Source organism: Larimichthys crocea, chromosome XVIII (genome assembly GCF_000972845.2).
Source record: "Larimichthys crocea isolate SSNF chromosome XVIII, L_crocea_2.0, whole genome shotgun sequence".
Taxonomy (NCBI): domain Eukaryota; kingdom Metazoa; phylum Chordata; class Actinopteri; family Sciaenidae; genus Larimichthys; species Larimichthys crocea.
Window position 1 is genome coordinate 18,905,143 of NC_040028.1, and position 20,248 is coordinate 18,925,390.

The following is a 20,248-nucleotide window of genomic DNA, read 5'->3' on the forward strand; positions in this document are numbered from 1 at the left end:
AAAAAAAAAAAAAAAAGAATCAACCCCCGCTCAGACCCCCCCCGAAGGTCTCGACTGATGTCATTTTGAAGAAATACGCATACCTTGAATTAATCACATGCATGTATTTTCTATAAGGAACAAGGTATGGGTATCGTTCTTCACTCCGTGTTAAGCTGAAGAGCACTGACGTTCGGTGTGGGAGTTGAACGGGCATGCACGTAGGTTACAGCACACTCACAGCTAATCTGAAGGTAAACCCCCCCCCACACACACTGCACTTTCTGTTTTGCATTCATCACGACTGTTAACGGTTTTATCGAAGCTCTACCTGATCAATCGATTTGTAACATTTGTCTCGCTTTAATGATTTTTTTCCTAACAGTAAGATTTAGAATATTAAGTAGATCGTCGCTGCTGTGTGCCGCTGAAACTGCAACTATATTAAGAAGTTGATTTGGTAAATATGATTTTTTTTAGTTTGATTGAGATTACACACACGAGCATTTCTTATTACAGCACATCGAAGTTCAATATTTGTCTGTACAAAGCTGTGTCAATGCTAGTGGCGTACTCTACACACACACACAAACACACACACACATAGGAGCTGGAAACCACTGTAGTTGTATTTGGGGGCTGATGTTCTGTCCTCATTACAGCCAACCATCATCCACTTTTACAAACTCTACATGCTGGGCTGGCTACTGCTCCAGCCCTGCAGTCCAGTTAACTGGCTCCTCTAAGGCTGACTTTATTTTTGTAAATGACCGGTGTGTAAATGTACATCTCTGTTTTTTCGATCTCTGTAGCCACTTTGTTTTATTTTATTTTTTAAATTAATTTATTTTGTCTTCATTTTTTTTTTCTCTCTCGTATACGGGTCGCGTGTGATGTTGTCTCCTGATCCCGATCACTTATGCTTTGTTCCACCTCTCTTCGGATGTGTTACGAGGATATTCTAGCAAACTTAGTTTCTTTGTCGCTTCTGTTCTCGACCTCTTATTTTGTACGTTGTCCCATCTGTTGCATGGGGAGAGGATGGCATCGATGAACTGCATGTAGTAGGCTATGTCTATCAAGAACTGTTGGTATGTACCGCTAATTTTACATACATATATGCAACGAGTTTGTCTACACTATACAGTTTGTGTTTGTTGTATACACATATACAACATATTGAATAAAATATTTATATAAAGGTGTACTGTAATGTCAGTAACATACTTAATGCAATATAGTGTGCAGTATATTATTGCACCTGTCATTTTTTGATGGGACAAAGAAAACAGAGGGGTTGGCTAGATTAAGCATGAAAAAAGGCCAAAGTAGAATTTACATTAAATTTTCTTTGTGACTTCTTATCGGTCCTCTTTTCAAGTGGTGACTGAGCTCTTGTGTCAATGCAGCTCTCATCCCCTGATGCCACCTTTTGAAGTGACATGGACATCCAGCATGCCACAACTGAACTATGTATGCCCTCTCTTTGTTTCCTCCACTTTTAGAAATTTAACCTTATCACTAGTATGAGCTGAGCGAGAAATGTCCGTCACGTACCCTCCGAGTACAGTGTGGGTTTCACAGAAGATTGTTTGGTTTGATTTTCCGCTGGAGAAGAATAGGCACTATTAAGATGATTTATTTTCAAGAAAAAAAAAAAAATATATATATACCATTGCAAGTATGCCCATTGGAGTTATGTCATGTTATAACAACTTTGTAACCATGTATGATTAAGGTCTTCGCATTGTTTTCCATGCAAAATGTTGTGTCATGCGGCACATTTAATGTTTTATTATTAAAAAAAAGAAATAAAAACCTCAAACAGTAAATGCCTTGAGCTTCTCCGAGTGAACTTTCAGTCCAGTTTTGGGAGCAACACACACCACTTTGTACCAGTTAACTACATTACCCCCCCTGCATATTCAAAAAAATGTCAATGTGGATTTGTCATGTATCTGCATCCTATCATGTGTAGCCATCTGGAATATGTAAGCATTCCTACATTATTAAAAAAAACAAAAAACAAAACATAAAGCTGATCTGCAAACAAGTGTTTACATGGTAATATGTTTATGTTTCTTTTACACCTACAGCACCCAGTTTTATAAGTATAATTTGTAACCAGTACAATAAAAGATTGCTGTTAATGATATGCAGAATTACATCCGTGTTTAGTTTCGTCTTCTCCCTCCTCCCATGGTTTTTCCAGGCCGTGGTGTTTTTTTTTTTTACCAGCCTGTTGGTGACCGTCGGCGGTGCTCTGGTCGCTCCGGGCAGCCAGGCCTTCTCTTGTCCTTTAACACCAGTGTCCTCCTCCTCGTCCTCCTCCTCGTCCTCCTCCCTCAGTACTCTGCTCCTACCCAGATTTCGCAAGCGTTCCCTGTCCAGCCATCCCAGCACTCACAGTTGCCACAATTGCACAGTCCATTCCCTGTGAGGAGATGTGAGAAGAAAAGATGTGAATTGAGAGCTGTGCCATCATGCCTGACCTTTAACAAGGTTCCTCTTTTCACACCCTGCTTCCCTGGGTGCGACACAGGTGGGGGATGGGGCAGGAGGCTGGTTACACCGCTCAGGACAGTGATTTAGCCCACACAGAGGATGGAAACTCTGATTTCATTAAAAGTGAACCTCCTATACACTTTAGATATCCGTCACATTCGTTTAAAGCTCAGATATCCCCAAATTTGATTCATCTTTTTGTAGACTGAAGTCAGACTGTTCTCCAGAAACGTATACACAATTATTTCTGTCAAAAAGAGCTGAGGGTCCTTCAGAGTTTGTGGGTGAAGGAGTGTACTCCAACTGACTTCAGCAAGTTCAAGTACCATCTTGTGCAATCCTATCCTAACCTGAACTTGGAAGAACTATCTAACCAATAAGGGGGCAACATGATTGCATTGCTTGTTTTGAGATGCACTGACACACAGCCTGCTCTCTCATTCAGGTATAAAGACACTGAGAGTAGGATGCTATCCCACTGTGTTATAATCCAGTTGCCGCCGACTCATCACAAGCTCCCCGAGCTGTCAGACAAGAGGATGCCGAGGTTAGGGGAGCTCCTACTGCTGGCCTCCTGTCACACAGCTCAAAAGACACATCTACTGCAAAATATCACTGGGGAGAGAAGAGGAGGGAGGATTGTGAGGAGGGAAACGAGGAGGAGGGTGAAATAATGAAAAGACAGAAGGCAGCAGAGATGGGTAAGAAGATGAGATCGGCAGCAAAGGGAAGATATAATATAAAGGGACTGAGCACGAGGAGTCAGCATGTGGTTTCTCACACAAATGGCCAATCTGCTTGTTGATCTGCCGAAAAGAGTTGTAGACTAGACAGACGTCCCTCTGATCAAAGGATAATCTGGTTTTACTTTTTACAATAAATCGCATGAAAAGACCAAAACCAACAATACTTTCATCCGTCTCTCAAAACTTTCCAACTTCCTTACCACACTCAACCACAAGGCCATTTGTTCCCATTAAATATGCACATCTTTTTCCGATGTACAGCCTCAGGTTTTTTCTAATGCTAAATCATTTCCTTATACAGCTGGATAACATTTAGTGCAAGTGATGGAGACCATTTTCATCTGTGGATTTGTACACATTTATGCACATAGCCAGTTTTGAAATGTAATTAAGTACAATTATAAGGTACTTTTCCTCCACTAGTATTTGAGTTTTATGCTACTTTATATTTTGCAGCTACAGTTCATGTTACTTTGCAGATTTAGTTTATAAAATGTGATGTATTTGTATTTAAAAAGCATATAAAGTAATTAAAGTCGGAATAAATATAAGTTCTGAGTTTATCAGACCAAAGAAGAAAGTGTTATTAACCACCCAGCCAAATTTAAATGATTAAAAATATCGACAAGTTTATGAAATTAGGTGTCAAAATCAGGTGAAAATGAATTCTCGTGACTGAAACGTGTCAGATGAGTTCAGAAATTGACATGACTAACTTTGAAACACTCTGAGCTGAGATGAATTCATCTCTGTCTCTCTGCTCAGGGTGGCCTCAGCGTGTCATCGAGCCACCCTTTAAGGACCGCCCACAAAATCCTGAAAACTGGTGAAAAACTGTTTGAACCTCTAACTCCACATTTCAGAAATAAATCGTTCAAAGTCTTTTCACGTGTTTTCAGCAACTATTGTCCAACATATTTAATGTACTTTGAATGGATTTACACAGACTTTAATAGTGGTTTCACTCCCACCAGCTACACAAAAATACTCTAATACATGTATAATAATGTAAAACTGAGATGGATCAGTACTGTTGACATGATATTGCTATTTTTACTCATGTAAAACATGTAAACACTTCTACTGTTCACAGCACCAGGAAGGTGTATGCGGGACTAAAAATAAACTACATTGTCCATGTTTGTGATGATGAAACATGTCACCCATTGAGAGGCTTACTTATGCTTTTAATAGCTTTTGACAACAATGAAGCTGTATGGCACAAAGAAATAAGAGCTCTGGATATACAGGCAGGACCTAGTGGGATGTTCTCACTTGGTTTTGATGTTCTCATAGGAAAAATGAAGAATATCATCAGCTCAGTAGGACCAGCAGGCTTTGTGTTTCTGGTTCATGCACTCCATCGCATTCCCTCAAACAGCTTTGTTTACTGTATTGGTGAGACTAAAACCTTTCAGGTGATTGTAACACTCACATTGATGAATCACAATTAGATGTGTTACATGGAGACAGAATGTTAAGCATTTGTACCTGTGTTGAAAACAGACAAATGATCATATCCGGTGCATGAAAATGAACCAGCAATCATTCCTAATGCACATCTCTCCACCATTGTACGTGTAATAACTACCCACAGTGTTTAAGGGTCCATGAAATCTCCAGATGCAGTCATCTGTTGACTAACTTGCCAAACATTTTCCTTTTTATTGCGAACGTCTCCATCTCTGCTTCTACCTACATATTCAAGAATTGCCGTTTTATGCAAAACACCACTGCATTATGATAATTTGAATGTATATGGTAATGTTCACATATATGTACTCCAGTCTGTAATACATTTTCTTTGTTCGCTCATAGCTTTTTAAACAATGTGCGCCTGCATCTGGAAGCACTGATGCTCATTTGAATGACATTAAGGCTGACATTTGGAGTCATGGAGTCATGATGAGAAACACTTCTGAACAGCTGTCCAGATCTTGACAGGCCCCGGGGCAAAAAATTATTCTAAACATGTACTGAGATTTCCATTATCAGTGGGGAGAAGACGGCTCCTGTGGATGAACTGAAAAATGTGTGTGTATGTGTGTGTCACAACCATAACCGTTCACATGAATGTTAATGGTACAAAAAATTCAGATGCAATGGTGTGTGTGTTAAAGATGTTCACAGGTCTACTCAGTTCTGAGTAACCGAGACCTCTTTGAGTCAGAGGAGCTGTAAATGACACTCAGTCGAGTCTGGTTGAGTCTTATTATACCACCAGAGGTCTTGGGTCTGTTTGTCAATATGTCTAATATCCAACTGGATCTCAGCCTACTCAGTATCTATCACCTCCAATACGTCACAGTGTACTGTATGTATTTAATATGAGGGAATTAGCAACCTATACAGTGGTAAAAGATGCATTCAGATCATTTACTTAAGTAAAAGTGCTGAACCATAAAAATACTCCATTACAAGTAAAAGTCTTGAATTGAAAACCTTCCTTCTTCCTGTCAGTGCTGTGTTATTATTATATTACTGGATCATTATTATTGGTACATTAATAAGTAGATGAGATAAATGTAGCTGATCACAGACAGCTGGGCAATAAATCCATCACATTTCATATGAACTGCATCGATCCAATCCATGAAGTTGACAAAAATTGTACTCAAGTACAATACGTGAGTAAATGTACTTTCCACCACTGCTATTAAATGATGATAAATCTGGGGAATTTAATTCACAGATATTAAATTTGTTAGAATATGACGTCCCCTGACTGTCTGTGTTTCACTCAGTTGGCTACTTTTCTTGTTTGTACAGCAGTACAGATAAAACATGGAACTTTTATCTGTGTAATTTATATAGAAATAAGCACTGAAAGAATTTGGATGAACAAATCATTTTTGTACTCTTGGTTTTGGGAAGTCATTATTATAATATTGTTGTTGTTTTCAACTACAGCTGCTCGCTAACTGCTCGTTCATCATGCTGCTGAATGCATTTTGGATCCAGTCTTATTATTATTATTATTATTGTCCCATGATCCTTCAGATAGGGTCTCTATCTCTTGAACAAAGTTTGGGGAGGTTCTCCTCTAGTGTGTGTGTTTCCAACTCTACCTGTGCAGATGAGGCCGTCATGTCTGTCACAATCCCGGTCATCACACTCACAGTAGTCTCCAGACACCCACCACTCTTGGGGTGAGCAGATACATTGGCCGCAGTGACAGGAACCTGCAACACACACACCGACCCTCAATTGTTAATTCAATGTAGAACGGGTTATGAAACAGTCTCAGTTTAATATGGATGCCTCTGTATGACCTACAGAACCAAACAAGACCTTGATATTCCTACACAGTTATTCTACATGGCTGCCACCAGCTTGGATTCGGTCAGGTTCCCGTTGAAACAAACAAAGCGGTAGAAACAGTTCTGCTTTTGTCTGCCGGGCCCGCCAGAATGAAAAATGAAAATTCCTTGTTGCTGCTTTAACATCACAATTTCCTCATGCAAGCCGAGTAACATTTTGACAGTGTGTAATTTGTATTTCTTTTTAACGCCATACCCTTGTGTTTTTGCTGTTTGTGTTATTTCCTGTAAATTCTTTATTCCACACAGAAGATTAATAGTGTTGGGCAGAGTGGATATGAGATGTTCCCTGGAGAAACAGCTACTAATATACTTTTGCCACCAGGAAACCAATCCACCCACACTTTAAATTTCCTCACTCCCCCACCAGTGTCTGTTCCTCTCTTTCTGAAGGGCAGCAGGATAATAAGGTATTAAGGATCGGCAGAGGGAAACAAATCTACTGCTGTCTGCTTCATTTTTTTCACCAAAGCTCACACGCAGAGGTCCGGCAGCTGTGTTTTCTATCTCCACAATGTCTATCAACCCTACACCAGGTTAAAGGAACTCGCTATGAGAGGCGGAGGCAGACAGAGAAAAAAGCAGATGGAGTGAGGGAACGGGGAGAGAAAATGAAACAGATAAGAGTGAGGTGAGACAAGAGGAGGAGCTGAAGCTGAAGATTGTTCTGGTGTCTGGATGTGGCGGAGCGTGGAGAATGAACACGCTCATCTTCATTTTCACACCCTGCTCGGCTCTGCAGGGCTGGACCCACTGCAGTCGGCCTATTTCTGTGGCTGCACAACAGAGAGGGAATCCTGTTGTGTGGTGTCATTTGCCACCTAATGATACATACGACGTAGTGACAGTGTACAGAGCTTCATTATAAATGTATAGAATGCAGCTGACAGGCAGCTACATATGGCCACAACTAATGATTATTCTTTATTACCAGTCATTAAAGAACAAGGTATGAACAGAGACAGAGCAACACAACTGCGGGTTTGCATGTGGAAATTTGATGTTGATCTGTTGTAAAGCATTGCTATCAGTTGAATTACTATAATATTTGAGTGTACATAGTATATGAAAGACAGATCAGGTCCAATCCTGCTGTAGATGTAGAGGTTTTAATCTATCTGTTTCATAGGTTTGGGCAAAGTATTTCTTCTTTTTATTGATTTGAGTTTAAGAGGTTCAATATTCAAACTTCATTTCAGGCTTTATTTATTCCCTTTGTACCACACAATGAAAACAATGAGGAGGAAGAATTGAGGATTCTCACAGCTTGAGACAAAGAAGCTGCTCTGTAGTCTGGCGGCATGGCAGCGGATACTTGTGTATTGCTTGCCACATGGCAGCAGGGTGAACAGCCTGGGAATGGAGCGGGTATTGTCTTTTAGTATCTTCTGGGCTCTGTGCAGCCAACTCACTGATGTCGATAGATGGGTAACATTTGTGCTCTGGGTGGTTTGGATCACCCGCTGAGCTCAGAACCATAAAACGTTTGAACATTTACAGTTCCACAGGTCTGATGACGAACATGTGATACAGTCAAAAGCTCCAGATCAGGAAAGGAAGAATTAGTAGATATCTGTCAAATTTGTAATCTGTTTGTTTCAGTGTGAAACAATTTTGGGGTAAGATGGGTTGTTATCAGAGAAAACGAGTGGAATATGTTGTATAGAAGGTGGTGAATGATGGTGAATATGTATTTGAAAGAAATATTATATATATATTAACACAGTTAATACACAACAATAATACCCAGAGACCTGTTTGACAAGCATGAAGACAATTTCTTATGTACCTACAGAAAAGCAGCATTATGAATAAAGTTTGGTGATTCATAATGAAAAATCGAACACTGAGGTCTGGTGGTTCATATTTGCTTAGTTTGAAAATAAAAATAATCAGTCAGAATGAAAAACAAACAGAGATTCATGAAGATTTGTTGTCACATATTGTATAGTAGGGTAAACACACAACACAACAGGTATCGTGACTCTACTATTTCATGTCAAAATGATTGTGGCTTGTCATCAGTTTGAGTAATATTCCAAAAAAAGATGAGGGCAACCCAGAGTTTGGTAAAATGGTGAAAGAGCTGAGGTAACTAGTGAAGGGAACAGGAAAGGAAACATTCTAGAAATGTTCTCATTTCCTGTGAAGACAACCGGTGACATAGAAAGAACTAAAAGGGGAAATTAAAGTATCGAAGAGAACATTTAAATAAAATCTATAAAAAATGCCTGAGCCTTCTATAACTATGATGTCTCCTTCTTCTTCTTGTTTTCTACTGCTGCTGTTCTCTACTCTACTCCTTTCTTTTCCTGCACTTGCTTCAAACATCATTAAGAATTCATTTTGGATCTCAGTGGACGATGATTGGTTCTCTCATCTATAAGAGATATCTCAGTGGACGATGATTGGTTCTCTCATCTATAAGAGATCAACTGCAATTAACTGCCAAAAAAGTGACTTTTATGGATTATTTTACCCAGTAGTATAAAAAAAAAAAAACAGCGTGTTCACCTTTTCCACTGCACATGACTCCGTCGGAGGTCTCGCAAAGCTCCTTGCTCTGGGCGTCGCTCATATCGCAAGACCTGGGGAACTGGCACAGCTTCCCGAACCAGCCCTCCTCGCAGATGCAGCGTCCGCATGAACAGTAACCGTGACCTGGCGGTGGAGGGCAGAAGGGCCTTCATTTAAAGGAGACACAATATGGAGCACGGCCATGAGAAAATAGCACAAATAGCGGAAATGATAATTATAAATAAAGCATTTAAAGATCAGAGTGAGAAGGCGAGAGAAGTGCTATTGGACAGCAGAAAGAAAACAATAAAAAACATATGAATGCAGAAAGTTGACAGTGCAGACTTTGACAGTAATAGGCAGTACAAGGAGACAGAGCCACAGGAAGACGAGAGAGACGCAGCAGGCTTATTGTATTTCCCCTGGGGACATGAAAGGAACTGTCATTACTGGTCTTGTCCTGTCCTTTAATAGATCTCCAGCTCTTCAGAGACAGAGAGAGAGATGAAAAACACAGAAAGGCAAAGGCAGAGAAAAACACATTAACACACACGAGACACCAGCGACGTTTAATTGGTTGAAAGAGGCAGTTGGGTGCTGGGATGTCTTAATAGGAGACAGCATCACCGTGGTTTTTAACAAGCACACACACACACATGCATTCACTTATGTCCTCCTTCATCTCCAGCAGAACCCCTTGGATCACTCGCAACGTGCTGACTTCAATACAAATCACATCATGTAGAGGCAGTTGCATCATTGATTGATTCCTTTGTGTTCACATCTGGTTACAGATGCCAGGTTGAAGAGGTGGTAACGAGCAGAGCGTTTTCCCCCATCATCTTCGTCATTGTTAATCCACGCTGAGCCGTCGGAAATTGTTTTGATGCCGGCCTGTATTGATCCAATCAATCAGCTGTTCGATTCGGTTTAGATCTTCGGCTGAGATTTAAACACCACGTTGAGCTTAAGACTCACAGCTGAACATACAGAGATTGTAAGATTCACCAGTTTTTGGTGGTGCAGGGAGTATTTCCCATCATATCTTCCAACATTTTGAATAAAGCTGCAGTTTTATACTGATAACAGGCACCAAAAATGAAGAAATGACATGGAAAGTTGTGAAAAGATTCCAGGAGACTATCGATATTTCAGTATTGACCAGTCAGGAATCAGTACCAGATTAGCACTGGATCTCGATATGCATCCTGAAAACTAAACAGACCAATTAGCATATCTTAGCATAAAGGCTAGAGGCAGCCAGGTGGTGTATCGAGAACGTGTGTGTGTGTGTGTGTGTGTGTGTGTGTGGTGATGTTGTTGGGAGGTTTTAAATGAAAGTTAGCTAGCTTTCTGTCTCAGCCGGAGTGGAGTGGAGTGGCAGCTCTGGCAGGCCATGCATGGCTGCCTCAATCAGCCAGCCTGGGAGAGCGGTTAATTGCTTTGGAGGAACAGCAACCTAGCCCTCATTCAATTAGCCCGCACCTGCCTTTCACAGAGCACGCTTTGTGCTATGGTGTTTAGAGATGGACTTGGAGAAGGGGAGGTAGTGGTGAATCTGTATTGTATGCAGGGAGAGTGTGTTAGAGGTTAGAGTTCAGTGACACAGAGAAAGAAAAAGAGAAGAAACTGGCTGACGTGGAACTGATTGCCTTAAAACAAGGTTTCCAGTAGTTATAAAAATACTTCCAAGAACACTAGAATAAAAAATGTTTTCACTTTATTTAAGAAAATATTTGAAACAGACAAAACTGAACAGAAAGAAATTGAAATATTTATAATTCAAAACACTTTTTTTTAACTTGTGACAAAATCTCTCAATTATTAACAAAAAGTACTTGACAAGAAGCAGATTGTTGTAGTGTGTGTCCCAGTTTAGGACCGTTACCCTCGTGATTTCACATGTCAAGCTTGGAGAAATGCATCTATTGTTCATTGCCTGGTCACTGATCACTACTGTATATTTCCAAGAAACTACATTGACGTAAAAGCCATGTCAATAATGGAAGCCATGCATTAACTCCACTATTTTGTATAGGTATATGTTTAGACACTTTCTATGAAGACCACAGTGTGTTATGGAGGCATAGTTAATCACAATGCGTTCATAAGCACGAGTAATGCTTTCTGATGCACTGTAACAACAGTCTTAAAGCATTATAGATGTGACTTATATTGACATATTTTAAGGTCACTGTATGGACAGTGTTAAATCTTAGGTTGGTAGGCTGATCATGATCCTGAGCATTACTGAGGTCAGAGGACAGGGGTGACTCACTGCCTGGACACAACAGACAGGTACACAACATAGAAGCTTCTACAGAACATTACAACATAAGACACGCTGGATGACTGAATGAATAATGGTTCCAGCTATTAAACACGGTGACTCACTTGCATGTCTGGTTGTAAATATAAAAGCATAAAGATTATATCCGTGTTTTACCTGCTGTGACCAGTCAGGTCTTGGAGAAAGCAGAGCCAGAGCCTTGCCCGATATTCATCAGGCAGCAATCTGGCTAAACACATGCTCATGTCCTGTGGGGGTTAACATAATAACTAGTTTCAGACGTTTAAATATCATCCGTGTCAACATCTAAGTCATAATTATGTCTGTGTAATTCTGATATTTCGGAAGCTCTGATTACTGTATACCAGCTTTGGGACTTAATAATACAGAAGTGCCAAACAGATATCGAAACCTCACACGAACTATAATCTGTTCAACATAATTAAACGCAAATTTAACGGAGAGTGGTCTAAATTCCTAACATCTGTCACTCAGTGCTATGTGACTTCAGAGAGGCCTAAAGAACGAGATCGTAGGTTTGAATTTGAGTCTCTCTCCGGTTGTTCTTTGTGTTTAGAGAAAACCTCTGAGAATAAATTGTGGACCGAGCTGAGTGACAAGCTGCTTGACACTGAAGGACTGAATTACATGCCTCATTTCTCTCCTCTCTGTTGTCTGTGGTGAGGCCCAAACATCCAAGGGGCAGTGACTGAACTGTACCCTGGATTGGGAAGTTTTCTTACAGCCCCCTCGCCACAAAGTTACTTTCTGTTTGATCCCCACTCTCCACTTAAAGTACCTTTGCAAAAAAGAAACAACCCAATAACTTCCACAGGCCTCTGTGTATACAGACTTAATTGTCAGCCTGACAGCATGTCTGTGTGTGTGTGTGTGTGTGTGTGTAGTGTTGGTGTTTGGTGCTCAGACAGCCTCTCCCAGGACACATTGTGAAGAATTGTCTCTGGATAGCCCAGCACGCAATGAGCCCCAGTAATCCATTCACATAAATACTGCATCCCCCCCTTTAAAGGAGAAAATTTACCCTCAGATGCTGCAATGCACCACTGATACAAAGTGGCACAGTCGACCAAAACAACATTAAAAAGCCCCACTCGGAGGGAGGCGCTTACACAAGTGTATCTGTATGGTAGCTGGATGAAGGGAAACAGGCGGACTGCATGTAAATTTAAGAATGAACGCAAATATCTCAGAGTGAAGTGAGAGAAATGCTCCTCATGAGAAAGTCTGCACTCTGTGTACTCTTTGAAAAGCTGCATGGATCACAGTGTATCAAGATCGAGGGGTCTCTATTCACAGAATATGAAAGAAATGGAATATAATATGCATAACTATGTCTGTATGAGTGTATAATCACCTGAAAATAAGAATGTCTTTGTTGCCTTGGAGCTTATAACCGCTTCAGACCCCGCCATGGTGTCTGCCATGTTTCTACAGTAGCCCAGAATGGACAAACCATTGTGCATTTCACACTTGCATTGGGTGGGTAAGTGAGTCTACAGCTACACTACTAGATGCCACTTAATTCTACACCCTGATCCTTTGGGTGGAGCAAACACAGACAGTTTCAGACTGGTCTCACTTTTTGATGGTCGCAGTCTTGTCTTGGAAACAACTGAATTTTGACTTGGTCTAATCTCCTTTAGCTACTTGTATATTGTATATACTGTATTTCAGGGTCACCAGCTATCTGCCACCTAGTTACATTTAGTTACATATACTGTATTAAGGGATGTCGCTAATGCAGTGTTAACTTTGTAAGGGGACTGACAGAAGATCTTTCAGATCTGATTTGATTGAGTGCCAATGGTTTGCATTGTCCAAATTGATCTGGTCCTGGTCTTGACATGGTTTCACACTGCCTTTGTCTTTTGGTCTTGACTTAATCTAAAGCCCTTAAAGTCTTTGGTCATGACTTGGTTTTGATGTAGGTTGTCTTGACTACAACACCGGTGTGTAGGAGATACAGCACTGTGTGTCGTTTAACAATACTAAAACCAATAAAAACTTGTGTGCAAGTGTAGAATCAAACAGAATAATGCTCCCTACAAAGGCCCTTCAAATGAATGAATGATGCATTTTCAGCATTTCCCTCAGACTGTTGGTTTTTGTAGAAGAATGTGGCTTTTCTTTCACGGCAATCCTTTACTGCACCTCCATCTGGCTCTTTCTGTTCTCTCTCTGTCTCTGTCCGAAAGTAGCAGCAGCTGCTGCAAAGGGGAAATATCAATTCCAATTGAGCCTCCTAATGTTTTTTAGTGCAATCTATCCATTACAGCATTTGTGCTTAAATGGCTCAAATTAAGAGCGCAAACTTCACCCAGACCTCGAATAGAAGCTTCAGAGAATTGGAGCAATTTCTCTCAAATTCAGCTGGAGGGTTTTAGAGGGCTGTGCCTGTGGATATCAAAGAGAGCAGATAGGATCACTCCGTATTGATCTTCAAATTCAGCGTCTGCCCCTGGCATCATTTCAAAGTGGGTGAGTGTATGTGTGCACATGCTGCACAAGATGTGTGTAGTTTGTTTCTTTTTTCTTGCGGTAGTTAGGAGAGGAGTGGTAAGTGTGTAAGCGTGTCCAGCACACCGGCATATGTGCATCTAATGTTTTTGTTTTTGAATACTTTTGTAATATTGTCACAGTAAACTTGCTCAATTTAATAATGCCAATGTTCCTCAACATAGAAAACACATTGCTATTATCCTTGTTATTAATATTTTGTTGTTGTTTTACTTATTTTTCTTCATTGAGAATGTGCAGTAGGAGCTATAATAGTTTTTTTAATGATTACACATGACAAATTAATCGAAGTGAACAGAAGTGAAGAAGCGTTCCAAACTGCTTGCTTCATCCGGATGAATGTCACCTGTCATTTACATAATCGACTTATGCTGTTGGATATCAACAGACAAACAAATGTAGCAGTGACAGTAGTCGCAGGAAATATTAATACCGCTGCCAACAATGTGTCTGTAGAGCGGAGTGTCTGAGAGAGAGAACGCCACGTCAGATGTTGGAGAATGTCTTTGGAAAGCAAAGCAGCTCTTGACTTACATGGGAGGGGGTCAAGGGGACATGACAGTGACAGTAATACACAAGAGGATACCACGCAGTAGGTGACACAGGTTACACTGCCGGGTGCAATAAAGATGTTCCCCTGACAGCAGCCTCAATAAAAGAACCTGAAGCCGCTGTCGGAGTGGGAGAATTTTTCTGAACTACTGAACTGTATTTGTTCACATGCCAGAATATGCAGATGACATTCTAAAATCAAACAAACAGGAAATTAGATGATATCTGTAAACTCTAAAAGATCTGCACATGACTGGATGTATCTGTCCGTGCACGTGGCTCCATTGTCTTTGTTGAAAGTGAACAGTACTTTCCTGAAAATAGGCCACCCACTCCTCTATTCCATACAGTTTGTTGAAACACAGACTTGCCTTTATTGCCATGTTCTCTCAATTCCCTCACGCAACTTGAACAGCCCTTAATGGACACAGAGAGTTCAGTGAATGTGTGTGTGTGTGTGTGCTCTCACCTCCACAGACCTCTCCACTGAGATCTTCACACTGGCGGTCGTCGCACTCGCAGTTTTTGCCGTGCACCCGGTTGTCCCCAGGTGGGTGGCAAGTGCACTGTCCACACTGGCACTGACCTACAAAGACAGAGAGGTTTTCTCACAACTGAGCAGAGTTGTCCAGCAGAATGCAGTTTTACTTTATTCAACCTAAAATTCAAAGCAAGACGTGCACCGTGCTGATTTTAAAACTAGCCTTAATCTGCCTGACAACGTTCCCTGCAGCCACGCGTGGAAGTCTTGTAAATCACTCACTCTAATAGACACTCGCACGGGCTGCACGCCCACGCGTACGCACACCTTGAGATGTTGCGATCCCACTTCAATCAGCGAGCTGCCAGCGAAAAGAAGGCCACGGGGGAACTTACCGAGTGAGCATGCTGGCTAATGGTGAAACTCATTAGAAAAACATCATCTATTCTGAACTATCACTGGAGGTGTGCAGCATACCTGCTCATTGATCATTTCACCGGGCCGCTCAGAGTGATATCAATTATGGGTGTAGCGGTGTAGGCCACACACACATATTTGAGGAGGATTACAGTCACTTTTTTGTCTGCGCTTGCACGTTTATCTCCAATTTTTTCTGCTATAATGAAATCAAATTACTACCTTCGATAGAAAAACACAACACTGCATCATAGAAGTCCATGAAATATAATGTGTTTGTCTTGTGTGCTCTGTGCTTTACTGACATAGCAGAGAGACACACACTGTTTGAAATCTGTAAAATGTAACCCAGACGGGCTGCAAACAGGTAAGCTACCTACCATGAGAAATAATTGCACAAAGGGAATTTCCCAGCTCAGTGAAGACAGATGGTTAAAACACTGCATATGGAGTGACTCTCTTTCTCTATTCTCCTGTTTTTATTGAGCAGGGTACGTCCTTTTTTTTGCACAATCATTATTCACTCTGAGTGTTTCCCTTGTTTGTGGCCCTGCAGGGTACATTTTGTGTTTAGTGCATCTAAATAACACATAAAGAATATCCATAATGTGTGTGCACCTGCCTCTTTCCTTTGATGACTCATTGAGTGGAATTAGGGGCAATAAAAGGAGGCGAATGAATTCACAAGACAGCGCCTCGACTGACAGCGTCACCTAATGTGTTGTCCGTGTCACATCACTGTCAGCTTTTATGTCCACACACACACACACACACACACACGCACACACCCACTAGGAACCTATCTTCCTGCTGCACATACAACATATCACCATCTGCTCTAGGGACTCAGTTACCCTAGCAACTGGTGATGTCATAACACCCCTGCCTTATCGATTATCTCTCCGCCACGTTGTGTGTATGTGTGCATTGGTGTGTGTCGAGGTTTGATTTGTAAGCCTGTCTAAGGTGAACAACACCTGAATGTCAATGTCACATCTGCAGACACCAGCCTGAGACATTTGGCTGTATAAGTATAGGTTTCAAACGTGTGTACAAATGAACGGCAGGTGAAGGAGGTGCAAACTCGTTTTTGACGTTTTACTGAGCAGAGGTGTGAGCTTAGCCATGTTGCAGTGCAGTGCACACTGGAGAGGGGCCAGAGCTGGATGAATACGTTGTTAAATGGATGAATACTTAATCAGGGAATGATAGGGTAGGCTTGAGTAATGGTCAATCAAGTCAGCTCTTCTCGTTCCTTTTAAAAGCAGCGAACAGACAGGGAGAAAAATGATTCTTTTCCATGAGTCCCAATGCACCCAAGCCATGAACACACAGTGTTCAGTATGTTCAGAAGGGCAGATGATGTCTGTATTTTGAATTCTCATAAAAATACCTATAATATTTTACAGCCAGGTGACAGAATTCAGTTTTAATTCAAGTTTCCAATGTATTCAAATCAGCCACAATTTCACAGGCTCTTCAAATTGCAGCTTTGCAGATTAAAACAAAAAACTAAAGGGAAAGCTGTCATGCATTCTTCAGTGGACGCAGATCAATCGTTACTGTCACACGTGTTTTTAAGTCATGTGAATTTAAATGTGAGCTTGGGAAATTTACGATCAAAGACGGAGCTGCAAAATTCAACCGAAAACCAATGATTTATGTGATTTGTCTGTGTGCACGACTCTCCCCAACTAGACTGTGTCACGTTTTCAGTAAAGTGGTCTGAACCCATTGGAAATGCATGTGCACTCATGCTCATTTTCATGTCAAAAAGAGGACCGAAATTGTGCTGCACCGGCTTATCTAGACAAACACATACTCTTTTCAGCATGGAGCCTGCACAGAGACAAAACTGCTTTTGCATTGCACCTACATTTGCATTTCTTTATGGCGAGAAAAAGAACACTGAGTCAATAAAAAAAAAAAATAGGGTGCAGTTTAAAATCTAAATGGACTCGCTGATATTCACTGAACTACTTAAATCAAAACACATCTAGGATCAAACCTGGAATTTGCATACAACCACTCCAAAAGCATTCTCACCAAACACCTTAAAACCACTCTGCAGCCTTCTCATCGCCAAAGCTTACCATCTCTTTTGACTCGATTTTATTGTCATTTCTGTGACGGCTGCAATGAGTTCACATCAGATAAAATAAATCCGGTCTAATGATGCCTCCCCCCCGCTGTGCTGACTCCCGTCCTGTGGTGTATGAATGCATTCCATTAGCACCCAAAGAGAAGCACCTATAAAACGGGTGTGTCGTCAGTATCAGGATTCATTAAGTGCATGATAGCTGTTTAAAACACATCCAGTAAAATGCACAATATTAGTAGGCTATGGTATCAGTCCATTTAGATACATAGGCAAGCAATTCACTGCTAGAGAGAAAGAGGATTTTCCAGGGCAAATGCCACCATTAACACACAGATAGGCAACAAACATCATTACTGTCACATCATCATATACATCCAGATCCAATAACTGGTAAAGTACAATGTATCCCGAGTAATGTCATCAGGGTTTTTGGTTCTGGTACCACAAATTGTTTTAATGTCTGATTGCATAGACTATGAAAGAAAATGTTCACCTGGCCCATTTAATATATCCATCCAAGTGTTGGCTATAGTCAACATATTCTCATTGCAATGAGATCTGTGGCGTAATACGTTACTCCACTTTCTTGCCTGGACTTGTTTTTTTGTCTTTTTTTTGGGTGGCACGGTATGCAAGGTGGACCGGTAGCTGGAGAGATGCCGGTTCACCTCCTGAGCAAGGCACCAAACTCCCCTGCCTGCTCTCAGGGAGCCACTCTGTGTGGCGGCCCATCAGCCCACCATCGCTCTCTCCACATTTGCATGTCTATGTGTTTGTGTAGTTGTGTTTCGGGTGAAAATGCATGTAAAGAAACAATAAATAATATCAATAAAGTATCTGTTCTAATCTATTGTATTCTATTCTTTCTGCATCTCCAAACCGGGAGCACACTGACCACCCTCTACTGTAGGTAACTCGAAAATCCAAACTATCCCTTTAACCCTAACCCTAATGCTGGATGTATTCATAAATGTATCCAATGAAATGTTTATGAGGGACCAGGCGACACTTTCCACGATCAAACTGCTCTTAACTGTTAGCCTGAGTGTCATTTTCAGAGCAGTATAATATTAGGTGTGTGTTTAACTCTAACAGATCTCTACAGCTGTGTATAGTTTTAAACAAGTGTCCACCCCAGACACATGTCCCATTATGGAAGCTCATTTCACTGGGCCTTAAACCACAGTAAGAAACTAAAGTCATGACTCAGCCTGTGCGGTAATATTTCCATTTTCAGTTTATAGTACAGTCATAGTACTACCCCTTAACTGTTAGGTATTAGAGCAGAGTAATGCAAAAGGTATGTGCCATTAAATATTACCAATGGTAGTTAATGTCGACTACAGGCCGCACATCAGAAAGCAGAGAAGGAATCCCAAGAATCAGCAGAAAGATGTCGAAAGCAGGTGTTTCCTTGAGGAAATACCACAGTATAAAGAATGTGCTCTCCGCAAGCGTCTTTCCTCCACCTCTCTGGAAGAAAAGCTCTGAAGCTGCTGTTTTAAATTTCAAGGCTTTTCCGCTCAAGCTGCCATCTCTACCCGCATTCATCCATGCCTAAGTGATTTTCTACGTCTGTCTGCTACAGTCTCTCTCTCTCTCTCTCTCTCTAACTCTCTCACCCTGCCTCCTGTCTCCCTTCATTGTGTTCTTTCTCCCTTTTCTTTCCCCTTCACGTCCTTTGCCATCCATCAAAGCCTGGCAATGAACGCTCTCTGAACAATCATTTGTTTCTCATCAATGTGATCTTCAATCAACTAAACCAAGTGGCCATCCTCTGGCAGTTAAAGCGACATTGTGTAACTTTCCTACCATAAAATAAGAGATTTCTAATCATCTTGGTTCTACATTGACATGTCTCTGTCTTTCCCAGTCTGTTCCCAGTATGTTTGCACTGTGTCGCTTTGTGCTCTGGGTACGATAACCCATGAAAAGTACGTAAAGCCTTACAGCATTTAGTCACACAGCACCAACTATTTCACTGATTTTGGTGAAACTGGATCATATTTTATGGAGAAAATGTTTTCTGCTTTCCCTCTGATGTCCTCTCACTGCCTCGCATCAACTCTCTGTGATTTACAGAGTTTCCTGATGGACAGTGAAGTAAACTGCTGCAAACTAGAGCTCTTCCTAACAAGAAGCTGCTGGACAAGAGAAAATCTGGGACTGACTTTTAGTCATTTGTGAAATGAAAGGCTGAAAGACAGACGCCACAACAGATACATATGTATATATATGTCACCCTCCTCTGTCTATCTGAATGGTACTTTGGGACATTTATTGTTAATAATGGAGGAGGAGCAATGGGGAGAATTTATGTCACGCAGCCAACATGTAATAGATTAATTGCTGGCCTAGGCAGACAGTGGAAATTGTAGGGAACAATGTCTCCTGTATTTAATCAGATTCCGTTCCTTATGTATGCACAGGGCATTTATTTATATAACACTGCCATGTGGTTTAAATGTACACTTTAATCTGTCACTGAATGGACCGGGGTGGCAGACAGGAGAGGGGAAGAAAAGTCATTTTTAAAAGGAGGAATTTATGGATCCCATTAATTGTTCTATTGCGCAGGGTAATTTAAAGTTCCATTTTGTTGCAGCAATTGGAGATAATTTAAAGGTACTGCAGGAGGAATTAAAGCTAATTAACTCCCCCAGCACAAGTTAATCTTTGCTGGTTCATTATGTGAGGTGGCGGGGTGGGGGTCAGAACCAAAGTCTGCTATGGAACAGTCACAATATGTGATGAACAGCTGATGTATTCAAATGGTTCCATTTGTAGAGTTCACTTAGCGAC

The 20,248-nt window shown here is 41.1% G+C and overlaps 1 protein-coding gene across 1 annotated transcript in view; it reads right to left on the minus strand.

Moving 5' to 3' along the window:
• Positions 1-20,248, minus strand: part of itgbl1 (integrin, beta-like 1) — a 41,532-nt gene continuing 21,284 nt past the window's right edge. Inside the window, exons 8-11 of the mRNA XM_019255710.2 lie at positions 14,917-15,033; positions 9,065-9,211; positions 6,299-6,412; positions 1-2,413 (exon numbers count right to left, since the gene is read on the minus strand). Coding sequence (XP_019111255.1) covers positions 2,325-2,413; positions 6,299-6,412; positions 9,065-9,211; positions 14,917-15,033 — 467 coding nt within the window. The 3' untranslated portion in view covers positions 1-2,324. The remainder of the gene's footprint in view (positions 2,414-6,298; positions 6,413-9,064; positions 9,212-14,916; positions 15,034-20,248) is intronic.